An 18,150-nucleotide genomic window follows, 5' to 3' on the forward strand; every position below is an offset into this window, starting at 1 on the left:
ATTGTATGAAGAGCAGGTGAGCTGTTAACGTGCGCATCAGTGCTTCACGAAAGAAGAGGCCAAAGGTAACCAGTCATGTAATCGATGTTGCCTGCTTCTGCCAGAGTAGTAACGGCCAAGTTGGCAACTGCTGTCGGCGCTACAGCAGTTCCATTGTTATCATTAGCTGTTTGCTTGCTGTAGTCGTTGCCCACGTGTCTGCTATGAAACACAACGGAACTCAAGGATGCATTTCCTCCTTCGCCTTTCCACTCCTCCTATCTCCCCCGTGACTTCGTTCTCTCAAGTTCATTCTTAATTTGCTCGATCAACAATAAACGGGAAAGCACGTATTTGATCTGTCTCAACATTTACGCCCGGGCACTTCCCCTAAAAACCGGGACATCTCCCTCCTTTGAATTGTAGAACCACCCACCCCCCTCACGTGCCGGTACATACGATGCAGCACGGCGGTGCAGCGACGTCGTCGAAGGTGTCGAAGGTGTCGAAGTTCTTCACCCTTCGCAACCTCCCCGCGGCGGACACGGTGACGCTTTCTGCGGCCGTACCGCCGTGCCTCCCGGGGGGTGTGCGGCTGGCCGAGCCGGAGGACGGTTGCGACGTGGCGACCAACACGGTGCGTCTCGTGCAGGAGAGCAAGCAGACCGAGGAAAATGATGACGAAACTGACGAGCGCATTCGGCAGCACCGCTACGCCCAGCTTGTGAATCGGCTCAGTGCGCAACGCAGTCAGTACCACTCCGCGAGTGTTTTTGTGGAGGCGATGCTGAAGGAGACGCAGCATAGCGCAGACGGCAGCCCAGCCACACAGGCCGCCGTAGCCACTTGGGGGCTGAAGATCTTAGCGCGAGAGGCAAGAAGTATGGCGCTGACGGCTGTGATGGACTCCCTCCTCCCCGCCCTCTACTGCAAATACGAGCCGGGTCAAGTCTGCACCGCGTCGCCGGCGGTGCAGCTGCAGGTGCGCGACCGCGACGTTATCGACGACAACCCCTACTTCACTCACGCCATGTTCGTGGACGAGGCGCAGTCGGGGAAGCTGTCGGCGACAAGGCTGCGCCAGTCGCTGGAAGCAGCTGTCAAGGCGAACGACGAGCGCAGAAATGTGGTGATGCGGTTGGTTGGGCGTGAGCGGCGCATGCGCCTCTGCGCTGTGTTCCGCGGCTGGCGCAGTCACATGCACCAGAACCGACTCGTCCAACTCATCAGCGACAGCAAGGCGAAGCGAGGTGCTGAGGAAGCAGGGCAGCTGCGGAAGCAGGCCGTCTTCTACCAGTGGAAGCTGCTGGTGGAGCGCTCACGCAGCGCCTACCTGACGGAGCGGCTGCACGACGCTGCTTTCCAACTTGAAAATGCGAAGAACCAGTTTCAGCTGCAGTGCTACCGCGCCGATCGCCTCGTCCAAGCCGCAAAGGAGGCCTCGGATGAGGCGGTTCGAGTCACGGAGCTCAACATCAACCTCGCACACGAAGTGGCGGAGCTGAAGGAGGAACGGGTGCGGCGGGAAAAGGAGTTCCGCCGCCTTCTCACGCAGAGCGTGTCACGGCTGCTGCGACTCCTCAGCACGTACGACGAATTGTCTCGCATCTTCGTCCAATCAAAGACGGCCGCCGCGCAGGAAAGTTGCACCTCTGCGGTTGCCTCTGACGTGGACCGTGTCTCCCCGGTGGACACCCCGGAAGAAGTCGAGACCACAGTTGCGAGCTCGTCCGGCTCCTCGCTCGAGCGGCTGCGGCGATGGGCGGATGGGGTGCTCGCCGAAGTGCAAGGGCGCGAGACGCCTTTCCGTCCTATCAGCCGCCTCGGCTCCGACTTCGCAGACGGCGAGCGCTACCTGTGCCTGCTGCATCACGTATTCCCCGGCATCGTCGCGAGCGTGCTCTCGGTGCAGTCGATGGGAGTGGAGACCCGAATGCGACGCATCCGCGACTGTGCGATGCAGTGCAAACTGCGGTACATCCTTCTTCCCTCCGATTTCATAAATGAGCGGGAAGACCTGCTGGTGTGCTCCTTGAGCGAGCTGCAGCAGCGGCATCTCACGCGCCTGTGGAAGGAGTCGGCCGAGAAGTCCGCCGCAGAGCTTGGTGAGTTTCGAGAACGCTCGTTGACGGCCACCGTGGAGGCGTGTGCCGCCACGCCCACGCATACAAAGGAAGGCGGAGACACGCCAGCGGTTGAGCCCAAACAAGAGGAGGAAGAAACGAAGTTGCTGGACTCGGCGACGGTGACGGCGCACATCGCCGATTTCGTGCAGCGGCTGCAGCGCACCGGCGAGGAGTTGGAGACGGCCTTTTCCGCAGAGGCGGACGTCGTGGAAGGGAGCATCGCCATAGCCGAGGAAGAGGCCCGACTTGGCAGCGAACGTCTGCGCGGCGCACCCGTCCCCGTCGTCGAGGAGGCAAGCCGACGCGTGTTCTGGCAGTTGGCGCCTGAAACCTTGAACGACCTGCGCGAGGAGACGCAGCTGAGCGTAGAGTCGGCGATGTGGGAGTTTGTCACGACGCAGGCGCTGCCGGCGGTGCTGCGCGACCACGTCGACATCATCTCTCGCCTCTTTTTCTTCTTTGCCGGCGAGAACGCAAAGACGCTGTCGGAGGTTGCCTTCTGGCGCTTCGTGGAGGCGAGTGGGATTCTAGTCGGCCCCCTCGAGGTACCGAAGTCGTGGATCGTGCTGCAGTACGACCGAGTCGTGTCGCCGCAGCTCGACGCCGTCATTAAAACCACGGCGCGGAACCAAAATGAGATGAACGTGCAGAAACTGCGTCGGGTGACCTACCAAGAGATGGACATTCGCAGCGCCACTCCCGGTCAATTCGTCGAGCTGCTCGTGCGCATCGCGGTGGGTGCCGAGAACGGCGAGTTTGGTCTGGTCGAGGGCTCCCGCCGCCTTCTGCAGCGGCTGCAACTGCCCAACCGCGAAAAGATGACAGTGGTCGAGGAAGACATCTACACCCCTGATATGCAAAGCGTGCTGCACTACTTCAGCGAGGATTTGTTCCGCACATTCATCTTTTACGTGAAGCAGCAGGAGTCGTCGCGGAATGCGCAAGAGCGGGCGATGGCGCAACAGGACGGCGGCCGCTTCTCTGCGCAGATGTCCGTCTCGACGCTCCTCTCCTTTCTGGACGACTGCCGCTACCTGAGTGACGGTAGTGAGCGCGGCACGGCAGCCCCGCTCGCCGCAGACGCAACGCGGCTGTGCTTCTTCGTCTGCACGGCACAGATACGCAGGCTGGTTCCTTTGCTCGCACGGCAATGCAAGGTGCCTAACCCCACCTACCTCTCGTTTGGACTCTTTGTGGACGCGCTGGCCGCAGTGGCCTATCATTGGTGCCCCGATCCCCTCGTCCCGGCTCCTCGCCGCCTGGCTGCTTTCTTGTCTTACACGACGCAGCAGCTGAACGCGCGTCACAGCAACTCCACGCTGCTGCTGGGCAGTGCGCCGACGATTAGCCTTGACGGGGGAAAGACGGTGGACTTCTCGCAAGAGGCTCGTCCAATATCGGGGAGCCTTTGAATCGAACGATGCTTAATGCGACCCACGAGTTTTCTCCGATTCTCTGCTGCTGATTGTTAGACGGGAAAAGGGCGTCAACGAGCTCCTCTGTCGTAGCTCGCCAAGAAAAAAAAGGTTCTTTCATGTACAATAGAATTGTGTTTTACTCTTTTTTTTTCCGTTGGTGTGTCAACGCTTGTTGAAGACGACAGCTCTTCACGGTGAACTCGCGGGGCTCCAGACATCTTTTCTTTCTTATTCCATTTGCGCAGTCGGACGGTTTTCGCTTTCCTCCTCCCCCCCCCCCTCCCGGGTGTTCTCACTTTCCGCATACACACACCGTCTACGCTGCCGCATTGCTCCTTACGCATGTATCCAACCTCATCGTCTGTTCACCGCCTTGTCAACCAAATGAGCCCACCAGCCAGAAACCCAACGCACCTCCTTTTGCGTCCGCGCGGTACGGTGGTTGTGGGTCGTCTTTTAAAGCGTAAGAATGAATGTGTTATGTCGCAGCATTCACAACGTGAGGCCGTATTTGAGCGGCAAGCGCACGTCAGTACTCTACATGCTTCGTGGTCTATCAGCCCAACACGCGTTCCCGTCCGCTGTGTGTTGTCACGCCCCCCCCCCCCCCTCCCCACCTTCTGCATGCCGCTTTCTGGACATTCTGGCGCCCCTCCTCCGTCTTTTTCTTTCTTCCTCTACTGTGCGTGGTTGTGTGAATCCGCCGTGGTTGGTACACCTCGCAGTTCATCTTCGCATGAAAAGGCGTGTAGCTGTGGTGATGCAGTCTTACGGCACTCCACTGCACTTCTCTCACACCCTATTCGTGTTCCGCGGAGAAGAAAGGACAACGAAGACCTTCCGTTTGTTTTTTGATAGTCTTGTTGTATTGTAGGACCTGCTGCTCCCAGCATGCGGGCTCCTCTTCTCACCTCAGCGCCTCCACGACGGCTGTGTCGAAGGCATTCGTTAGCTTCCTGCACGCACAGCGGCGCACACGACCAGCCATTCCCATTACCACGCCGCTCCTTCAGCTCGTGGTTTGAGGAGTCGGCGAATGGGCACGGCAACTCCGACGAGACGGCAGTGGCCGCCTTCGCCATCAACGCCGATCGGTTGGAAAAGAACAAGACGATAATTAATAAAAAAGCATTCGGCATTCCCTTTCGCATCTCAGACGCGGAGGCGGTCGACAACGTCTGCAGGCACCACAGCACGGCGGTGGAGATCCACAAAGTGGAGCGTTTCCTCATGCCATTCTGGCTCACGCAAACGTCTGCCGGCGGCACCTTCAAGGCGGAATTGCTTCAGCACGACAAGACCTACCTGACGCACCCGCACAACTTTGTCTGGCTGGAGGGCCCGCGGTATGAGTTTAGCTACCCGTTCGGCGAGTTTATGCCGGTGAACCAAGTCTCCGCCTCTTATCGCGAGCCCATCAGTGTCGTGGAGCAATGTCTTGCCGGGACACACGTGCCCTCGATGCTCATCTCCCGCTTTGAGCTCCTGCACGAAGTGGAGAAGATGCCACACAAACCCATCGTTGTGCCCTTCACGATGTCCACAATCACCGCCCTCTCCGTGGTGGAGCGGCGCGTGAACCGCCGACTTGTGATGGACCGCATCGACCGCGAGCTGCGCAAGTTCCACGGGTCGTTTCTTAAGAGCAACATCACGGTGACCAGCATGCACATGGAGGCGTTGGGCATTCGACCCGTTTTTCTGCCGCTGTTTAAGCTGGTGGTGTCGACGGTCTCGCACAGCACCCCCGTCCCCGCTTTTCTCTGCGGGGCCACCGGAAAAGTTGTCGGCCCAGTCCTGCACATCCGCCGACGGAAGCGGCTGGGCGTGGCCGCCTCTGCCGCCATCGGCACGCTGCTGAGTCTAGCGCCGCTGGTGGAGCCGGGCGTTGCAACCGCGGCGGCGCTCACCGCCGGAGTTTCCTCCAGCTTTGTGCTGCAGACCCTCTCGCGCGTTCGTTTCCTGCAGAGCCAGATGCGGCTGATGGCGCAGCTAAAGTCCGTCGGGGTGCTGAACCTCGTGGCCGACAACGCTGGCTACCGCTGGACCCCCGAAGAGGAGGAGAAGGAGGAGTACGAGTATCGCGAGGAACTGCGCCGTCAGGCACGCGCGAAGGACACGTTTGAGCAGCGCGTGAAGGAGGAGACGGCGCGCGATCGGGCACGAGCACGCGGCCATCAATTCGACCCCAAGAACCGTCGGCGCACCGACCTCATCGACGCTGATCCGCTCGGCTATTACGACCTGTTAGGCCTGAAGGGGAAGGAGTTCGCTGCAACGCCGAAGGAAATCACGAAGGCGTTCCGAGAAGCGGTGCGGCTGCACCACCCTGATGTGCATCCCGAGGCGGAAGCCGAGACAAAGAAGAAGCACATACAGCGCATCATCGAGGCCTACAAGATTCTGCACGATCCCAAAACGAAGAAGTCGTACGACAGCGGTGAGATGAACGCCAAGATGCAGGAGTCTGCGTGAGGCGAAAGAGAAGGGCCGAGAAGGTGTAATTTGTTGTCTTGCTTCTCACCTTCGCCTTTTCTGCATGTCAACGGTGTGCCGTTTGTTTGTGGACAGATCTGGTTCCGTGTTGTTGCGAAGGCGGTCGTCGCCGTATCGAACTCCAAAGCAACAGGAGAAACGCAAAAACGAATGGTGGAGGGACGCTGCTTTGTTCGAGAACAACGCACCCGAGTTGTTTCACGAGAAGGGAGCAGACGTGAAACTGAAGGCATCATTCTCCCAGTCGCCGTCTCAGCCCTGCGCAGCTTCCACGGCAAGCTAAGAAAGGAGCTGGGCCTTTTTTTTTTTTCAAAACCCGCAGCGGATGCCGTGGATGGTGCGTATTTTCCTCACAGGCCAATGGGTTTAACGTCTACGCTTTAAATCGTCGCTCAAAAGAAACCTTTTTCTTTCCTCTTGTCGTTGTGACCACTGACCACTTCAACACGGCATTCGAAAAGTGCTTTCCGCTCATCGGTGCTGACGCGGACATACAGCGTGTCCGTGCTCTTCTTTTTAATTACATTATAGATAGATCAAACCACACTCCAGCCGTACACACGAAAATGTCCATTCCACCACTACCGCCGCCGGCCGCCGTGCCGATGCCGCCCCCTCCCCCAGCCGCTGCGGTGCCTCTGCCACCACCAACCGCAGCCGCCGTGCCGCCCCCACCTCCATCCGCCGCTGTTGCCCTCCCGCCGCTTCCTTCCTTCGCGGTGCCACCGCCGCCACCGCCAGCAGCAGCGGTTCCCGCACCGCCAGCGGCGTACGCGACGGCGCCACCGCCGCCTCCAGCAGCGGCTGTCGTGCCCCCTCCCCCGTCTTCCGCCACAACAACCGCGGCACCCACTACGACGTCTCCTGCCGCCGCTGCTACTGTCGGTGCTGCGCCTCTCGTTGCTCCTCCGGCCCCTGCAGCGCCGAGTGCGCCTGCGCCGCCCGCCGTGCAGCCGATATCCGTCGAGTCGTGGCAGGCCCTGGAGAGTGCGGTGCGCCGTCCTCAGGCAAACGCGGAGGGCACCCGCTACCTGGAAGTGGAGGAGAAAGTGCGAGATGAGGTGTGTCGGCTCTTCATTCTGTCAGACTACGACGTGGGATCGCTCATGACGAACATCGCCCAGAGCCTCCAGCACGTGGGCCGCCACGACATCGGACTGCTGCGCAACGACAACGGCACCGCCTTCACGCTAACGCAGTCCGTCGCCTACGCGCGTCAAGGGAACACGGAAGTAGAGCAGCGCCGCAGTGCCGTGGCGGATGCCGTTGAGCGCATCAACCAAGTCGGCTCAAACGCGGAACAGCAATTCGCACAAGCGGCACAGCAGCTGCTGCCCACCACAGCATCCGCCACAGCAGCAGCTACAACGAAGGCGGCAGTGGCGTCCGGTATAGCACCGTTGACGTTTCGCAAAAGCGCGTACGAGGTGCTCATGGAGCAAATCGCTGCGGCGCGACGCAGTAGTAGTCCGCAGGCCCGGCGCACCGCTTCCTGTGGCGGCCGGCCACGGCGCGCTGAAGGCAGGAGGGAAAGCGCTGAAGCCTCCTCCCACAGCTATCTGCTGCAGCGCTACGGCGGCTCCTACGACCCGCAGCGGCAGTACAGTCACTATCGTTACTACGGACTGCCGGAGTCAAAATAAGTGGGCCTTTTTCTGTTGTTAGACACTAGATACATACCCGATAGACGTCCTCTCGTTTTATCTGGCTCTTGTCGCACAGTTCGATTACAGCGTAGCGTCATAAGCAAACAACAAGAGAAAAGCCCAGCTAGTTGTAGGACGTACTTTTGTAGGGCCGTGTGTGTGCCCCTCTTACCGCCATTCTGCACAGCGAGTTTCGGAGGGAAGCACGCTAAAGCAGAAGAAAATGGAGGGGAAAGACGACATCGAGTACCAACAACGAGTTTGGCAGTGCTAGTATAATAACACCTGAATCCTAGGCGGCGCTATTGTAGCGCCTTCGCTGACCGCACAACACAGCAAGAATAGGTCCGCTGGGCGCCAATGACTTCCCTTTCGACCCTCCAACGTTACCTCCCTTCGCAAATCGTGCCTTCTTCTTCATTATTACTGCTTCTACGTTTGAACGCCTGGCGCATCAACGTTTCTCCACAGCTCTATTGCATTGGAAGCACCAAATTGTAAAACTACTAAAAGAAAAAATCAATACACTCGTTACAACCGTCGTCTCTCTTCTCTTCTTTTTTCTTTTGGCTGCTGCTGTTATCGCTCGATTCATCCGCTTGTCGTGACTCCCACTCACCTCACGAGGTGAACGTTGTGGAACGGAGAAGACGTACACAGGCACCGGCACGTACTTCGCTGGTTTGCTTTCTTTATTCATTTTCTTTGTCTTCATCCTAGTAATGCCGCGGCGTAAGATCATCATCGACACGGACTGCGGCGGCGATGACGCCATCGGCATCATGGCAGCGCTGGCTGACCCGAACACGGACATCATCGCCATCACCGCCGTCTGGGGCAACGTGAAGCCGGACCAGGGGATGGAGAACCTGGGCAAGATACTCGACGTGTTTGAGCGCGACATCCCCTTCTTCAAAGGCGCGGAGGCACCCCTCGTGGTGGACTGCGAGACGGTGCAGTGGGGAGGCTTCGGCAAGGACGGCTTCGGCGACGCGGACTTCCCGCCCTCCACTCGCGTGGCGCAGCAACGCACGACGCACGCCGCACTGGCGATCGTGGATTTTCTGCGGGAGGCCAAGCCCGACGAGGACACCGTTTATCAGCTTGTCTGTCTCGGTCCGCTGACGAACGTGGCGCTGGCGATGCGCATTGCCCCAGAGGTCTTTGACGTGCTGGGCAGCGAGACGGAGCCCGCCATCACGATTATGGGTGGTGCCAGCGAGGCGAAGGGCAATTCGAACATGACGGCGGAGTTTAACGTCCACTGCGACCCCGAGGCGGCCTTTGTGGTGTTCAACCAGCGGCATATGCGCCCCGTGCGTCTCGTGACGTGGGAGGTCACGGTGGACTGTCCCATGACGTGGATCTTCTACGACGGGTGGGTGGGTCGCCAGCCAGACGGGGGGAAGGAGCAAAACAAAATTCAAGTCTTTATCGAAAAAGTCTTTCAGCGATTGGAGGCGTTTACGCGACCGCACGCAGACGGCACGAAGGCGGACACCGGTGACGCCGAGGCGACTCAAGATTACACCTGTGTTATCCCGGATGCCGTGGCGATGGTCACTGCTCTGCACCCTGATAGCGTGAAGGACCGCTTTGTCACCTACTGCTGCGTGGAGATGCACGGCTCCAACACACGTGGGCAGACCTGCCTGGACTGGTACGGCACGGAGCAATCCATGGCCAAGCGCGGGCGCTGGCGCAACTGCGAGCTCATCACCGGCGTCGACAACACGAAGTTTCTGGACGTGATGAAGGACATCATCGCATATAAACCTAAATGATGATGCCCGTGTCTGCGTGAAAAGGGGAAAATGTAAGGAGGCCTCCCTCCACACCTCTGCAAATGTATCAACAACACCGTTTTTCTTCTTGAATCTGAGCCTTTTCGACTTTTGACTTTGTTTTTCTCTATTGTTTGTTTGTGTTATTGTGTTTCGTTCGTCACGTGCTGCATACATCCCTCTCTTCTAATTTCTTCAAAGGATGCACCTATGTACTTGTAGGTAAAGTGCTTTTTTTGCTGAGGTGCTGTTAACAGTTTTAATCATTAGCAGGTTGACAGCCGCGCAATCCCGTTAGACATTTAAAACTAAAAGGCCACAAAGACGGAGAAGGCGTCGAGAGCAGGACACGATGAACGCACTCGGCGTGGCGTCATCTCTTCCATGGATCTCACCGCAACTTCTTGATAGGATAGCCTTATCTCTCCGTGACGGCGAAACAACGTTTGACCACGGGAGGTGAAACATGCACCACGGGTCCTTCACAAAGACGCTGCTTCGCGCTACGTGATTTTTTCCTCTCTTTACGTGATTCGATAGAGTGGGTAGGAGGTTTGGCACGCATACACACGTTTTCTCCCTCTTGAAAGATCTTATTCGGTGCTCCCTGAAGCAGCGTTGTTCCATGTTCTTCTCCCTCTCTTTCCTTCAATCGCCTAGTTTTCTTCTTTTTCATTGGTAGGCGCGAGAAGAGCCGCGTTGAGGCAGAGAGGTCTTTTCAGCTTGCACGTCACAGACAGAAGACCGTCCCCCTTTAAATTCGCCAATACACATATACATTATACATCTGCGCGGCTCACCAGCGTGGGGTGCCTTCACCTCCCTCACCATGTCCGGCGGTGCGTTACCGGCGTTCGAGGAGAAGCAGAAAGTGTACGCGCTCCTCAACGGCACCTTCCACGCGGCCATCGTGCTGGAGGTGGCCGAGGACTCCACCAACGGTGCCTGCCTTTATTACATCCGCTACGTCGAGCAGGATAGCCGCCTCGACCAGTGGCTCCCGGCGAGTGACATTAAGGAGCGCCACCAGGGCCGCGCGCACCACAGCAGCGGCAGCAATTATCAGCAGCACGCCCTCGGTGGCGTCAAGACACGGCGGCAGAGCACCACGCCCGATCAGCCCAGCTCGGAGACGGCGCTGCTGGCCACTGATGGGGCACCGGTGTCCACAGAGGCGGCGGCCAACGCCAAAGGTGGCGGGTGTGCGCCGCACCTGGTGAAGGTGTCGAAGATGCGTGCGCGCCGGGACAGTGCGTTTTTCTCTCGCACCAAGAACATCTTCTCCGTCTGCATGGGACCCTATGAGGTGGAGACGTGGTACTTCAGTCCCTATCACCTCGCTCGACCAGAGGTGCAGCAGCGGCTCTTGGCAGCTTCACAGTGTGTCACGGGCAGCACCGAACTGCAGCTGGTGCAGTCGAGCGCGCCCACCGCCAACACGAGCGGCATCTCCGTCAGCGGCAACGGCGGCGATGATCGCGCCAGCAACGGCAACAGCAATAACGGAGTGCCGGTCCGGCAGCGGCCCATCGCCACCCGCTCCTTCTCCCTGCATATATGTCCTTACTGCTTACGTCCTTTCCTCGACAACGAGGCGGTGGTGCGGCACCTCCAGCAGGATTGTCTGCGCCACCCGCCGGGCAATGAAATCTACCGCGACCCGGTGCGTCGTCTCGTGGTGCTCGAGCTGGACGGCTCGCTGGAGCCGACCTTCTGCGAGCACCTCGCCCTCCTGTCGAAGCTGTTTCTTGAGCACAAGGCCTTGGACCACGACATGACACCTTTTCTGTTCTACGTGCTCTGCTCCGTCGAGACGCACGGGCTGCAGGTACTGGGTTACTTCAGCAAGGAAAAGCAGACCCCAGAGCCGTACAACCTGTCGTGCATTCTGGTCCTCCCGCAGTATCAGAGTCGCGGCATCGGTCGCTTCCTGATCGAGCTAAGCTACGAGCTGTCCCGCCGAGAGGGCAAGGTGGGCACCCCGGAGAAGCCGTTGAGTGATTTAGGGGAGAAGCTGTACTTGAGCTTCTGGTCTGATACCGTCACCATGGCTCTCGCACGTGCGATGGAGGAGGGCCACTGTGTCTCGGTGGACTATCTCGTGCAGGCCACCTCGATGATTCAGGCCGACGTCCTGCGCACGTTGCAGCACCAAAAACTCCTGAGCGGGCATCAGCTCAGCATTTCAGAGGACGTCATCGAGCGCTGCTACACGAAGCGGCTGAAGAAGGAGGGCGACGTGACGAGCTACACCTTTTACACCCATCTGCTGAGCTGGGCACCAGGCTTTTACGAAGAGTTTCGCGGAGTGCCACCACCCCCTACATACACGCCGTGGAAAGACACTTCTGCGAGGAGCTCGTGATTGAAAAAGGGGCGAAAAGGGCTTCTCGGTCTATTCCACACTCATGATAGTCGAAGAATAAGGTTGCTGATTTCACTGGTGGAAGACCATCTCCGCGTTCCAGATCGTTCTGTTCTCTCGGAGCCCGTTGCTCGCAGGCACGCATCACAACAGTGCACTGCTCTGTATGTGCGTCAAGGCCATCTTACAGAATAGAAGAAAGCAACATTTGGTGATGTGTGGAACGATGATGTCCATCAGAGTGCGAGGGGTCGATTTGAGAGTTGCATACGTCCTTTTGATATACTTTGGAGGCTGTTGATGCGGCCCATTCTGCCCTCCAGCGACGTGCAGCGATTTGGGAAAGACTTGGATCGTGATTGCTACTGTGTGTTTTGCTTGTGTGTGTGTAGACGGATCAAAGCACCCTCCTTACTCTTTCCGTCTGCGCTTCGCTATCAAAGAAGGATGTAGCTCGTATCGTTCATCTCCGCACTTCTCGTTTCCTCTTCTTCTTGTTTTCCATCGTTGTGTCCGCCCAGCTGTAGTCCCCGCTCTTGACACTAACGTAGTAGCCGTAGCAACTCCTCACATACACATCTGCTTTCTGCAGCCTAGCATATTCATTCTCCTTCTTACCTTCGAATACCCACAAACAACTACGATCCACAGCCAACGACACCATGCGCCGTGCTCTCGTAGCGAGTGGGTTGATGGCGCGGAGCGCGGTGTCGCTCCGCTGCTGTGCGACCAAGTCCGCCGACAACGCCAAGCTCGACGAGCTCGCGGCGGCCTACGCGCAGCTGACGCTGAAGGAGGTGTCGGACCTGCAGCGGCTCATCTTCAAGAAACTGGGCCACAGCGACGACTTCTACGAGAAGGCGCTACTGAAGGGCCTCGGCGCCGGTGGCGGCGGCGGCGGCGTTGTGATGGCGCCCGTTGCGGCGGCGGCTGCGGCCCCTGCTGCTGAGGCGGCGGCGGAGGCCCCAAAGCCGGAGAAGAAGAAAGTGGAGAAGCTGACCTACGATGTGAAGCTGGAGAAGTTTGCGCCGGAGATTAAGATTAAGCTTATCAAGGAGCTGCGCAGTGTCACCAGCCTCAGCATCGCCGACGCCAAGAAGGCGGTGGAGAAGTGCCCGGGGCTGGTGGCAACGAATATGAGCAAGGACGACGCGGAGAAGCTGAAAGGGCTGTATGAGAAGCTTGGCGCCAAGGTGGAGCTGCTGTAAGCCAAGATCAGTGCGTTCTCTCGGCGTGGGTACGTGCTAGACCAAAGGATGATTTTCTGTTTGTTTGTTTGTAGTTGATTGCACGTGTGGTGTGTTCTTTCTTAGTGCGGAATGGTGTCGCGGATGAAGATGAACGACAGAATTCCATTGTGTGTGTGTGTATGGGTGTGTATGGGTGGGTTTATGGTAATGATGTTGCTGTGCAAGCAACTGAGTAGGCATGTGAGAGCGCAGCACAACGAGAAGCTGAGGAGTGTGACGTGCATGACTCTCTGTCGTTGTTCTACTTCCATGAAGTAGCTGCACCGACATGATGGTGGCGTTTGCGGTGGTTTATTTACTATTACTTTTTCCTTCTGTTTTCTTTTACTCTTGGCGCGCGTCACATCTCTGTAAGACAACTCAAAACGCATAGAAACGCGGTCAGCGTGGTGAGCCCCCCAGTTATTACGCTACCGCAGCGACGACAGTGCTGTAGAGAGCGTCTTTGTATCCTCTGCGGATGAGCCGGCATAGCCGCCCACGTCAACTCACACCTTAGCGCGACTCGAACGTTTCTCACGAGACGACCTCTCACTTTTTCGCATGGATAGATGTCAGCCTCCTCTGACAATCCGACTTCTGCCGTGATAGCGGCGGTACAATGATGTCTTCTCCTCTTGAATACGCCCTTCCTCTTCTCATGCTCGTCTCTTTCCTCTTCATTCTTTGAAGGGAGAACAGTTCACCGTTTCTCCACTGCTCGTCTTCTCTATTCATGGCGTACTACCCCGTGGCTGCGGTGTCGGACCGCCGCATCAACGCCGACAACGGCTCCATTGAGTACGCCGTGCAGTGGGAAGGCTACGGTGACGAGGTCACGTGGGAGCGGCGGGACGACTTGACTGAAAGGTGCGCTGATATGGTGCAGGCGGTCGATCAGCGCTGCATGGACGCGACAGATGCGGTCCTGGCGCAGTGGCGGCACGCGGAGCGAGGAGAGAGGGACAGCGAGCAAGCGGGGCCCTCCCCCTCCCCGCCGCCGCTCAAGACGGGTGGATGCAAACGGAGTCGCTCCTCCTCTCGGGCGGACAGCCGCACTGGTGATGGCACCGCAGCAGCCAAACCGGAAGGCACGGAAAGAAAGGCGGAGGTGGAGGCGGAGGTCCTGCATGGGCTCCTTCTGCGTGTGCCTCAGCGAACGGGTGTGAAGAACGAAGTAGGCGGGGAGGAGGATGCACAGACGAGTACGGAGGAGGCCACGGTGCTGCTGTTAGGTGAGGTGGTGTTAGCGGAAGAGGCGTCGATGGCGTTAAATAAGCGCGGCGACCATCGCAAGAAGCCGCATCCGAATGCCGCCAGAGCTGCCTGGTCCCTCAGCACAGTCCCTGCGCTGGAGGTGGAGAAGCGGTGGCGCGAAGCACACGGCTACAGTCTTCTGCACAGCGTGGATGTGTCTCGCCATGTGACGCCGTTTCGCAACCACTTTCAACTCCACTTACAAAGCGCGGAGGCGCAGTTGGTGTTGGCCCAGGAGGCGGCGCGCTCGTCTCACCTGCGCATCCTGAGCATCGCCCCACCACGCACGACCTACTCGGGCACCGTCTTCAGCGCCCCAGTGACGCTCGAGGGCCTCGTGGGCGAAAAGGACGTGGAGGAGATGCGCCTCAGCGTGCAGCTGGAGTCTCCGCTCTACGGCAATGCAGCTCAGGAGATCGTGAAGCCGCACGTCGAGCAGATGGTGGTGCGATATAAGACTACGGAGAGCTCCACTGGCAGCAGTAGCGTTGCCGGCGGCGCCCCATGCAGCAATGAGCCCTGTTCCGCGTCCTGCTGCGTTGCCTCCATGCCCCTCTCCGTCTTTCGACTCGCTTTTCCTCAGCTGCTGATTGACTACCTGCTGGAGAACTCCGTCGTTCTTCACTGACCAGTGCCTTGTGCGGTAATGAAGAATTAATACTTCTGCTTCCGTTACTCTCTGGGGTGAACCCTCCTCTTTCGCCTCGCGCGCTTTTTCTTGCGATGGGCTTTAATGTATGGCGTTTACGGGCGCATCGCGCACACGACCAAGGAAAGGACAGAAGTACGTAATGCGTCGTCTCTACTAATGATGATCATTGCGACGTGTGCCTCCGATGACGAAGCAGCATTTGCTGCCGCATCGTTCTTTTTTTTCTTCTCCGCCCTCCGCTCACGATGTTCCGCGGTGTTGCCGTAACCTTGTCTTTCCTCTACCGCTTCTTGTTCTTCTGCTTTGACATCATCTGCTCTCTCTCGAAGACACGGCTGCGGTGGGACGCGGACGGACATTTCTGCACTGATCTTTCGACTACTACTCCTGCTGTTGTTGCTGGGCCGTTCCGCTTTCCTTTGCGTTATCTGGCTTTCTTCTCCGAAAAAAAGAGAGCTAAGCGCACACTCTGGCTCGCACGCCACGTACGTCGACGCACCAACGCCTGTCCTTTCCAGACACCAGCAATGGTACATAGACTTGGATAGAAGCACATTACATTCACACCCATACACGCGCACACACTAGATTCTACACTAACACTCTCAACTTCAGATAAATCAATCAAAGCAGACGCATCGAACAGGCGCTCTTCTTACAGTAGTCACCAGACCCACAACGTTGCTCCACGAACTATACATACAAATATTCTTTTTCCCCACCAGACTCCTCTGCTGCTATTTTCTCCAAGTGACTCCTCGTAGCACAGGATTCGCCGTCGAGACACATCAGACGTCAGAGCGCAGCAGGATACATCTAAAACGGAGAACAAACAGAGATAACTATATACTTCACAGTCGACACAAGAGTCGACCGAACACGCACGCCACTCCGCCTCTCACTCACCGGCCCAACGACGCAACCCATCTTCGTCCCTTGCTTTCCCCTTTCTACAGACCCGTCATGCCGCAGCTGCAGCAACTCGCTGATCGTCGCGCAGCAGCGTCTCAGAAAATGTCTGAAGAGAAGCCTTGGCAGCCAAGCTTTGCACTCCCCTCTGATGCCCTCCCCCTCCGCCCCCCGGTGCCCACCTCCGTCCTCTTCAACGTCGCCGACGGCTACGCCTACCAAATAACGATCTCCCCCTTCGACGATGCCGCGCAGCTAAGCGTGTGCGTCTTCACAGTACGCCGTGTTGTGCTGCCCGACACACACGTGCTGTCCCTACAAGTCAGCGCCACCGCGCGCTGCGGGCTGCCGTTCTGTACGGTGGAAGGCGGCGTGACGTGGCACGACGTGTTGGTGACTCTTGCCCTCGTCGAACCGCAGCTACGTGCGTCGCTCTACGGGTGGAATGTGCAGGTGCTCGGCCTCGACGCCCGCAGCGGTGGCTGGCTGCCCATCACGCCGGCTCTCTCCTCCCCCCTGGAGGCGCAGTACTTCCTGCAGACCAACGTGGAGGTGCTGTTTGAGTACTATGGCGCCGACAGCCTTCACATGCAGGCCACGCCGCTCATGCCGAGTCCGGCCGCAGCGGACTGGCACACACCGTCGGAGCGCAGTACCACACCGGGGCAGGCTCCTCCACCAGCGCCGGTGAAGGACTACCACCGCGCACCACCGCATGTGTGCTTCAGTGACCCTCGCCGATACAATGTAAGACATCCGAACGAGGCAGGGGCTGCAGCGCCACCGCGAAGTCTAGCGTACGACTTTGACGCAGCACGCACGCCGTCGCCGCAGAGCGCGGAAGACAATCCTGTCGCCCCGCCCGTCGCAACGTGGTCGCTCGTAGCTTTCTTACGTCAGCAGCAGCGTTGGGGTCAGCGGTGCAAAGAACTGCGGCAGCGCACAGCCAACATGCCGGCTGACGCGGTGCTGCAGCTCGTGCGCGATGAATTGCAGCTTCTCCGGCAACCGCAGTCGCTGCCGTGCACCGTCCTCGAAGACAGAGGGGCGGCCACCTGGACCCTCAGTCTGTTGGAATACGAATGTCAGCTGTTGTCCGAGAAGGTGCACGACTTGTGCAGACCGGCAGAGCCGGCAGAGGCGGCGACTACGCCACCGCCAACGGCGGAGGTGCTCCGGACCTGTCGAGCGCACCTGCGCCACATCCGAGAGCGCGCCGCCAAGGTCTGTCAGGTGGTGGACGCCGTGTGGACGGCGGAGAGGCAGGCGGAGGTGGAAGGCGCTGTTCCTGACGACTTCCCTCTTGGGTGGCTCTGCGTGCTGCTGACCTCCCTGCGACTGCGGTGTCTGCGGCACGTCGCCCTCGTCCACGCCTGTACGGGCTTTGTGAGCGGATCAGAGAATGAGGAGGACGAGGAGGCTGCAAAAGCCGTTGATGCAGGTGACTTCCTTTCCACCGCGATGCTGGGAAGCGACGCAGTGCTTCTTCACGAGTCTGTACAGACGGCAGAGCAGATGCTCGAGGCGCTGGAGAGCATCTCCGCGTTTCCGCAGGACGCACGCCTCCCACCAGCAGCACTCTCTGAGCCGCTGCTCGCCACGGCTCTGTCTCTCGCGGAGCTCGCCGCTTATCTCTCCGTCAACACCGCCAACCGGTGCGCGCTGGTGCGGGCGGCGGTGCAGCTGTGTCGTGTACGCCTGCAGTGTATCGCGCCGTCTGGGGATGTCCGCTGGCTACCGCGGTGCATACAGGACATCGCGACGCGTATGCAGGGCAAACTGAACGGCCTCCCGCTAACCTCCACCGCCTTCGCGGCGTACGCGGAGCTGACGCAGCTGCTGCGTGATGCGGCCGACTCCGCAGCGGAGCTGAACGCCGCCGCAGAGGAAGTGCCGTCGAGCACAACTCCACCCGATTCCTCGATGATGGTGTTGGGGTACACCCTCACTCACCTTGCAACGACGGCAGACGTGGACACCGCGTTTGTGCAGGGCAACATGGCGGTACGCGGATTTCGGAGCAACACGGCCGCACCGGAGTCAGTGGACCCGCGCACCGCTGAAGTGACGCAAGAAGACACGCAGACCGCTCAGATGTAAGACAACTCATTAATATTATTACTATTTAACGTTTATCTTTCTTCCTTTCTTCCTCTCTTCCTTCCCTCCCCCACCGGTAATGCAACGCTGGCCGCGATCGGTAAAACGACTCCACTGCCCACATTTCGCATTACAACTCTTTTGTTGCTCTCCCTCCCTCCTTCCCTTTCTCTCACCTGAAGAGTGCTT

At 58.7% G+C, this 18,150-nt stretch overlaps 8 protein-coding genes across 16 annotated transcripts; all 8 read left to right on the forward strand.

The window, feature by feature from the left end:
- Positions 1-285: 285 nt before the first annotated feature.
- On the forward strand, positions 286-3,517 carry ABB37_07078 (hypothetical protein; the record flags this gene model as incomplete). Its single annotated transcript, XM_015805580.1, has 1 exon — positions 286-3,517. The coding sequence occupies exon 1, from the start codon at positions 440-442 to the stop codon at positions 3,515-3,517; it is 3,078 nt and encodes a 1,025-aa protein (XP_015655586.1). The 5' UTR covers positions 286-439.
- Positions 3,518-4,246: 729 nt separating this feature from the next.
- On the forward strand, positions 4,247-5,998 carry ABB37_07079 (hypothetical protein; the record flags this gene model as incomplete). Its single annotated transcript, XM_015805581.1, has 1 exon — positions 4,247-5,998. The coding sequence occupies exon 1, from the start codon at positions 4,415-4,417 to the stop codon at positions 5,996-5,998; it is 1,584 nt and encodes a 527-aa protein (XP_015655587.1). The 5' UTR covers positions 4,247-4,414.
- A 418-nt stretch (positions 5,999-6,416) lies between these two features.
- ABB37_07080 (hypothetical protein) lies at positions 6,417-7,662 on the forward strand (the record flags this gene model as incomplete). 2 transcript variants are annotated; one of them, XM_015805582.1, is made up of 1 exon in its annotated part: positions 6,417-7,662. In XM_015805582.1, the coding sequence occupies exon 1, from the start codon at positions 6,586-6,588 to the stop codon at positions 7,660-7,662; it is 1,077 nt and encodes a 358-aa protein (XP_015655588.1). In that variant the 5' UTR covers positions 6,417-6,585. The 2 variants fall into 2 exon arrangements, with proteins under 2 accessions (XP_015655588.1, XP_015655589.1); XM_015805583.1 differs by having other exon boundaries at positions 6,479-7,662.
- A 472-nt stretch (positions 7,663-8,134) lies between these two features.
- ABB37_07081 (Nonspecific nucleoside hydrolasenucleoside hydrolase-like protein) lies at positions 8,135-9,449 on the forward strand (the record flags this gene model as incomplete). 4 transcript variants are annotated; one of them, XM_015805584.1, is made up of 1 exon in its annotated part: positions 8,135-9,449. In XM_015805584.1, exon 1 carries the CDS (start codon positions 8,388-8,390, stop codon positions 9,447-9,449), a length of 1,062 nt encoding a protein of 353 aa, XP_015655590.1. In that variant the 5' UTR covers positions 8,135-8,387. The 4 variants fall into 4 exon arrangements, with proteins under 4 accessions (XP_015655590.1, XP_015655591.1, XP_015655592.1 ...); XM_015805585.1 differs by having other exon boundaries at positions 8,291-9,449; XM_015805586.1 differs by having other exon boundaries at positions 8,311-9,449.
- Positions 9,450-10,107: 658 nt separating this feature from the next.
- ABB37_07082 (putative Histone acetyltransferase) lies at positions 10,108-11,814 on the forward strand (the record flags this gene model as incomplete). Of its 2 annotated transcripts, none has more annotated exons than XM_015805588.1 (1): positions 10,108-11,814. In XM_015805588.1, the coding sequence occupies exon 1, from the start codon at positions 10,279-10,281 to the stop codon at positions 11,812-11,814; it is 1,536 nt and encodes a 511-aa protein (XP_015655594.1). In that variant the 5' UTR covers positions 10,108-10,278. The 2 variants fall into 2 exon arrangements, with proteins under 2 accessions (XP_015655594.1, XP_015655595.1); XM_015805589.1 differs by having other exon boundaries at positions 10,130-11,814.
- A 519-nt stretch (positions 11,815-12,333) lies between these two features.
- ABB37_07083 (putative 60S ribosomal protein) lies at positions 12,334-13,022 on the forward strand (the record flags this gene model as incomplete). 2 transcript variants are annotated; one of them, XM_015805590.1, is made up of 1 exon in its annotated part: positions 12,334-13,022. In XM_015805590.1, the coding sequence occupies exon 1, from the start codon at positions 12,477-12,479 to the stop codon at positions 13,020-13,022; it is 546 nt and encodes a 181-aa protein (XP_015655596.1). In that variant the 5' UTR covers positions 12,334-12,476. The 2 variants fall into 2 exon arrangements, with proteins under 2 accessions (XP_015655596.1, XP_015655597.1); XM_015805591.1 differs by having other exon boundaries at positions 12,340-13,022.
- A 712-nt stretch (positions 13,023-13,734) lies between these two features.
- On the forward strand, positions 13,735-14,928 carry ABB37_07084 (hypothetical protein; the record flags this gene model as incomplete). 2 transcript variants are annotated; one of them, XM_015805592.1, is made up of 1 exon in its annotated part: positions 13,735-14,928. In XM_015805592.1, exon 1 carries the CDS (start codon positions 13,780-13,782, stop codon positions 14,926-14,928), a length of 1,149 nt encoding a protein of 382 aa, XP_015655598.1. In that variant the 5' UTR covers positions 13,735-13,779. The 2 variants fall into 2 exon arrangements, with proteins under 2 accessions (XP_015655598.1, XP_015655599.1); XM_015805593.1 differs by having other exon boundaries at positions 13,744-14,928.
- A 351-nt stretch (positions 14,929-15,279) lies between these two features.
- Positions 15,280-17,961, forward strand: ABB37_07085 (hypothetical protein; the record flags this gene model as incomplete). 2 transcript variants are annotated; one of them, XM_015805594.1, is made up of 1 exon in its annotated part: positions 15,280-17,961. In XM_015805594.1, exon 1 carries the CDS (start codon positions 15,916-15,918, stop codon positions 17,959-17,961), a length of 2,046 nt encoding a protein of 681 aa, XP_015655600.1. In that variant the 5' UTR covers positions 15,280-15,915. The 2 variants fall into 2 exon arrangements, with proteins under 2 accessions (XP_015655600.1, XP_015655601.1); XM_015805595.1 differs by having other exon boundaries at positions 15,403-17,961.
- Between the last annotated feature and the right edge of the window lie 189 nt (positions 17,962-18,150).

The sequence above is a fragment of the Leptomonas pyrrhocoris genome (genome assembly GCF_001293395.1).
Source record: "Leptomonas pyrrhocoris isolate H10 chromosome Unknown, whole genome shotgun sequence".
Taxonomy (NCBI): Eukaryota; Euglenozoa; class Kinetoplastea; order Trypanosomatida; family Trypanosomatidae; genus Leptomonas; species Leptomonas pyrrhocoris.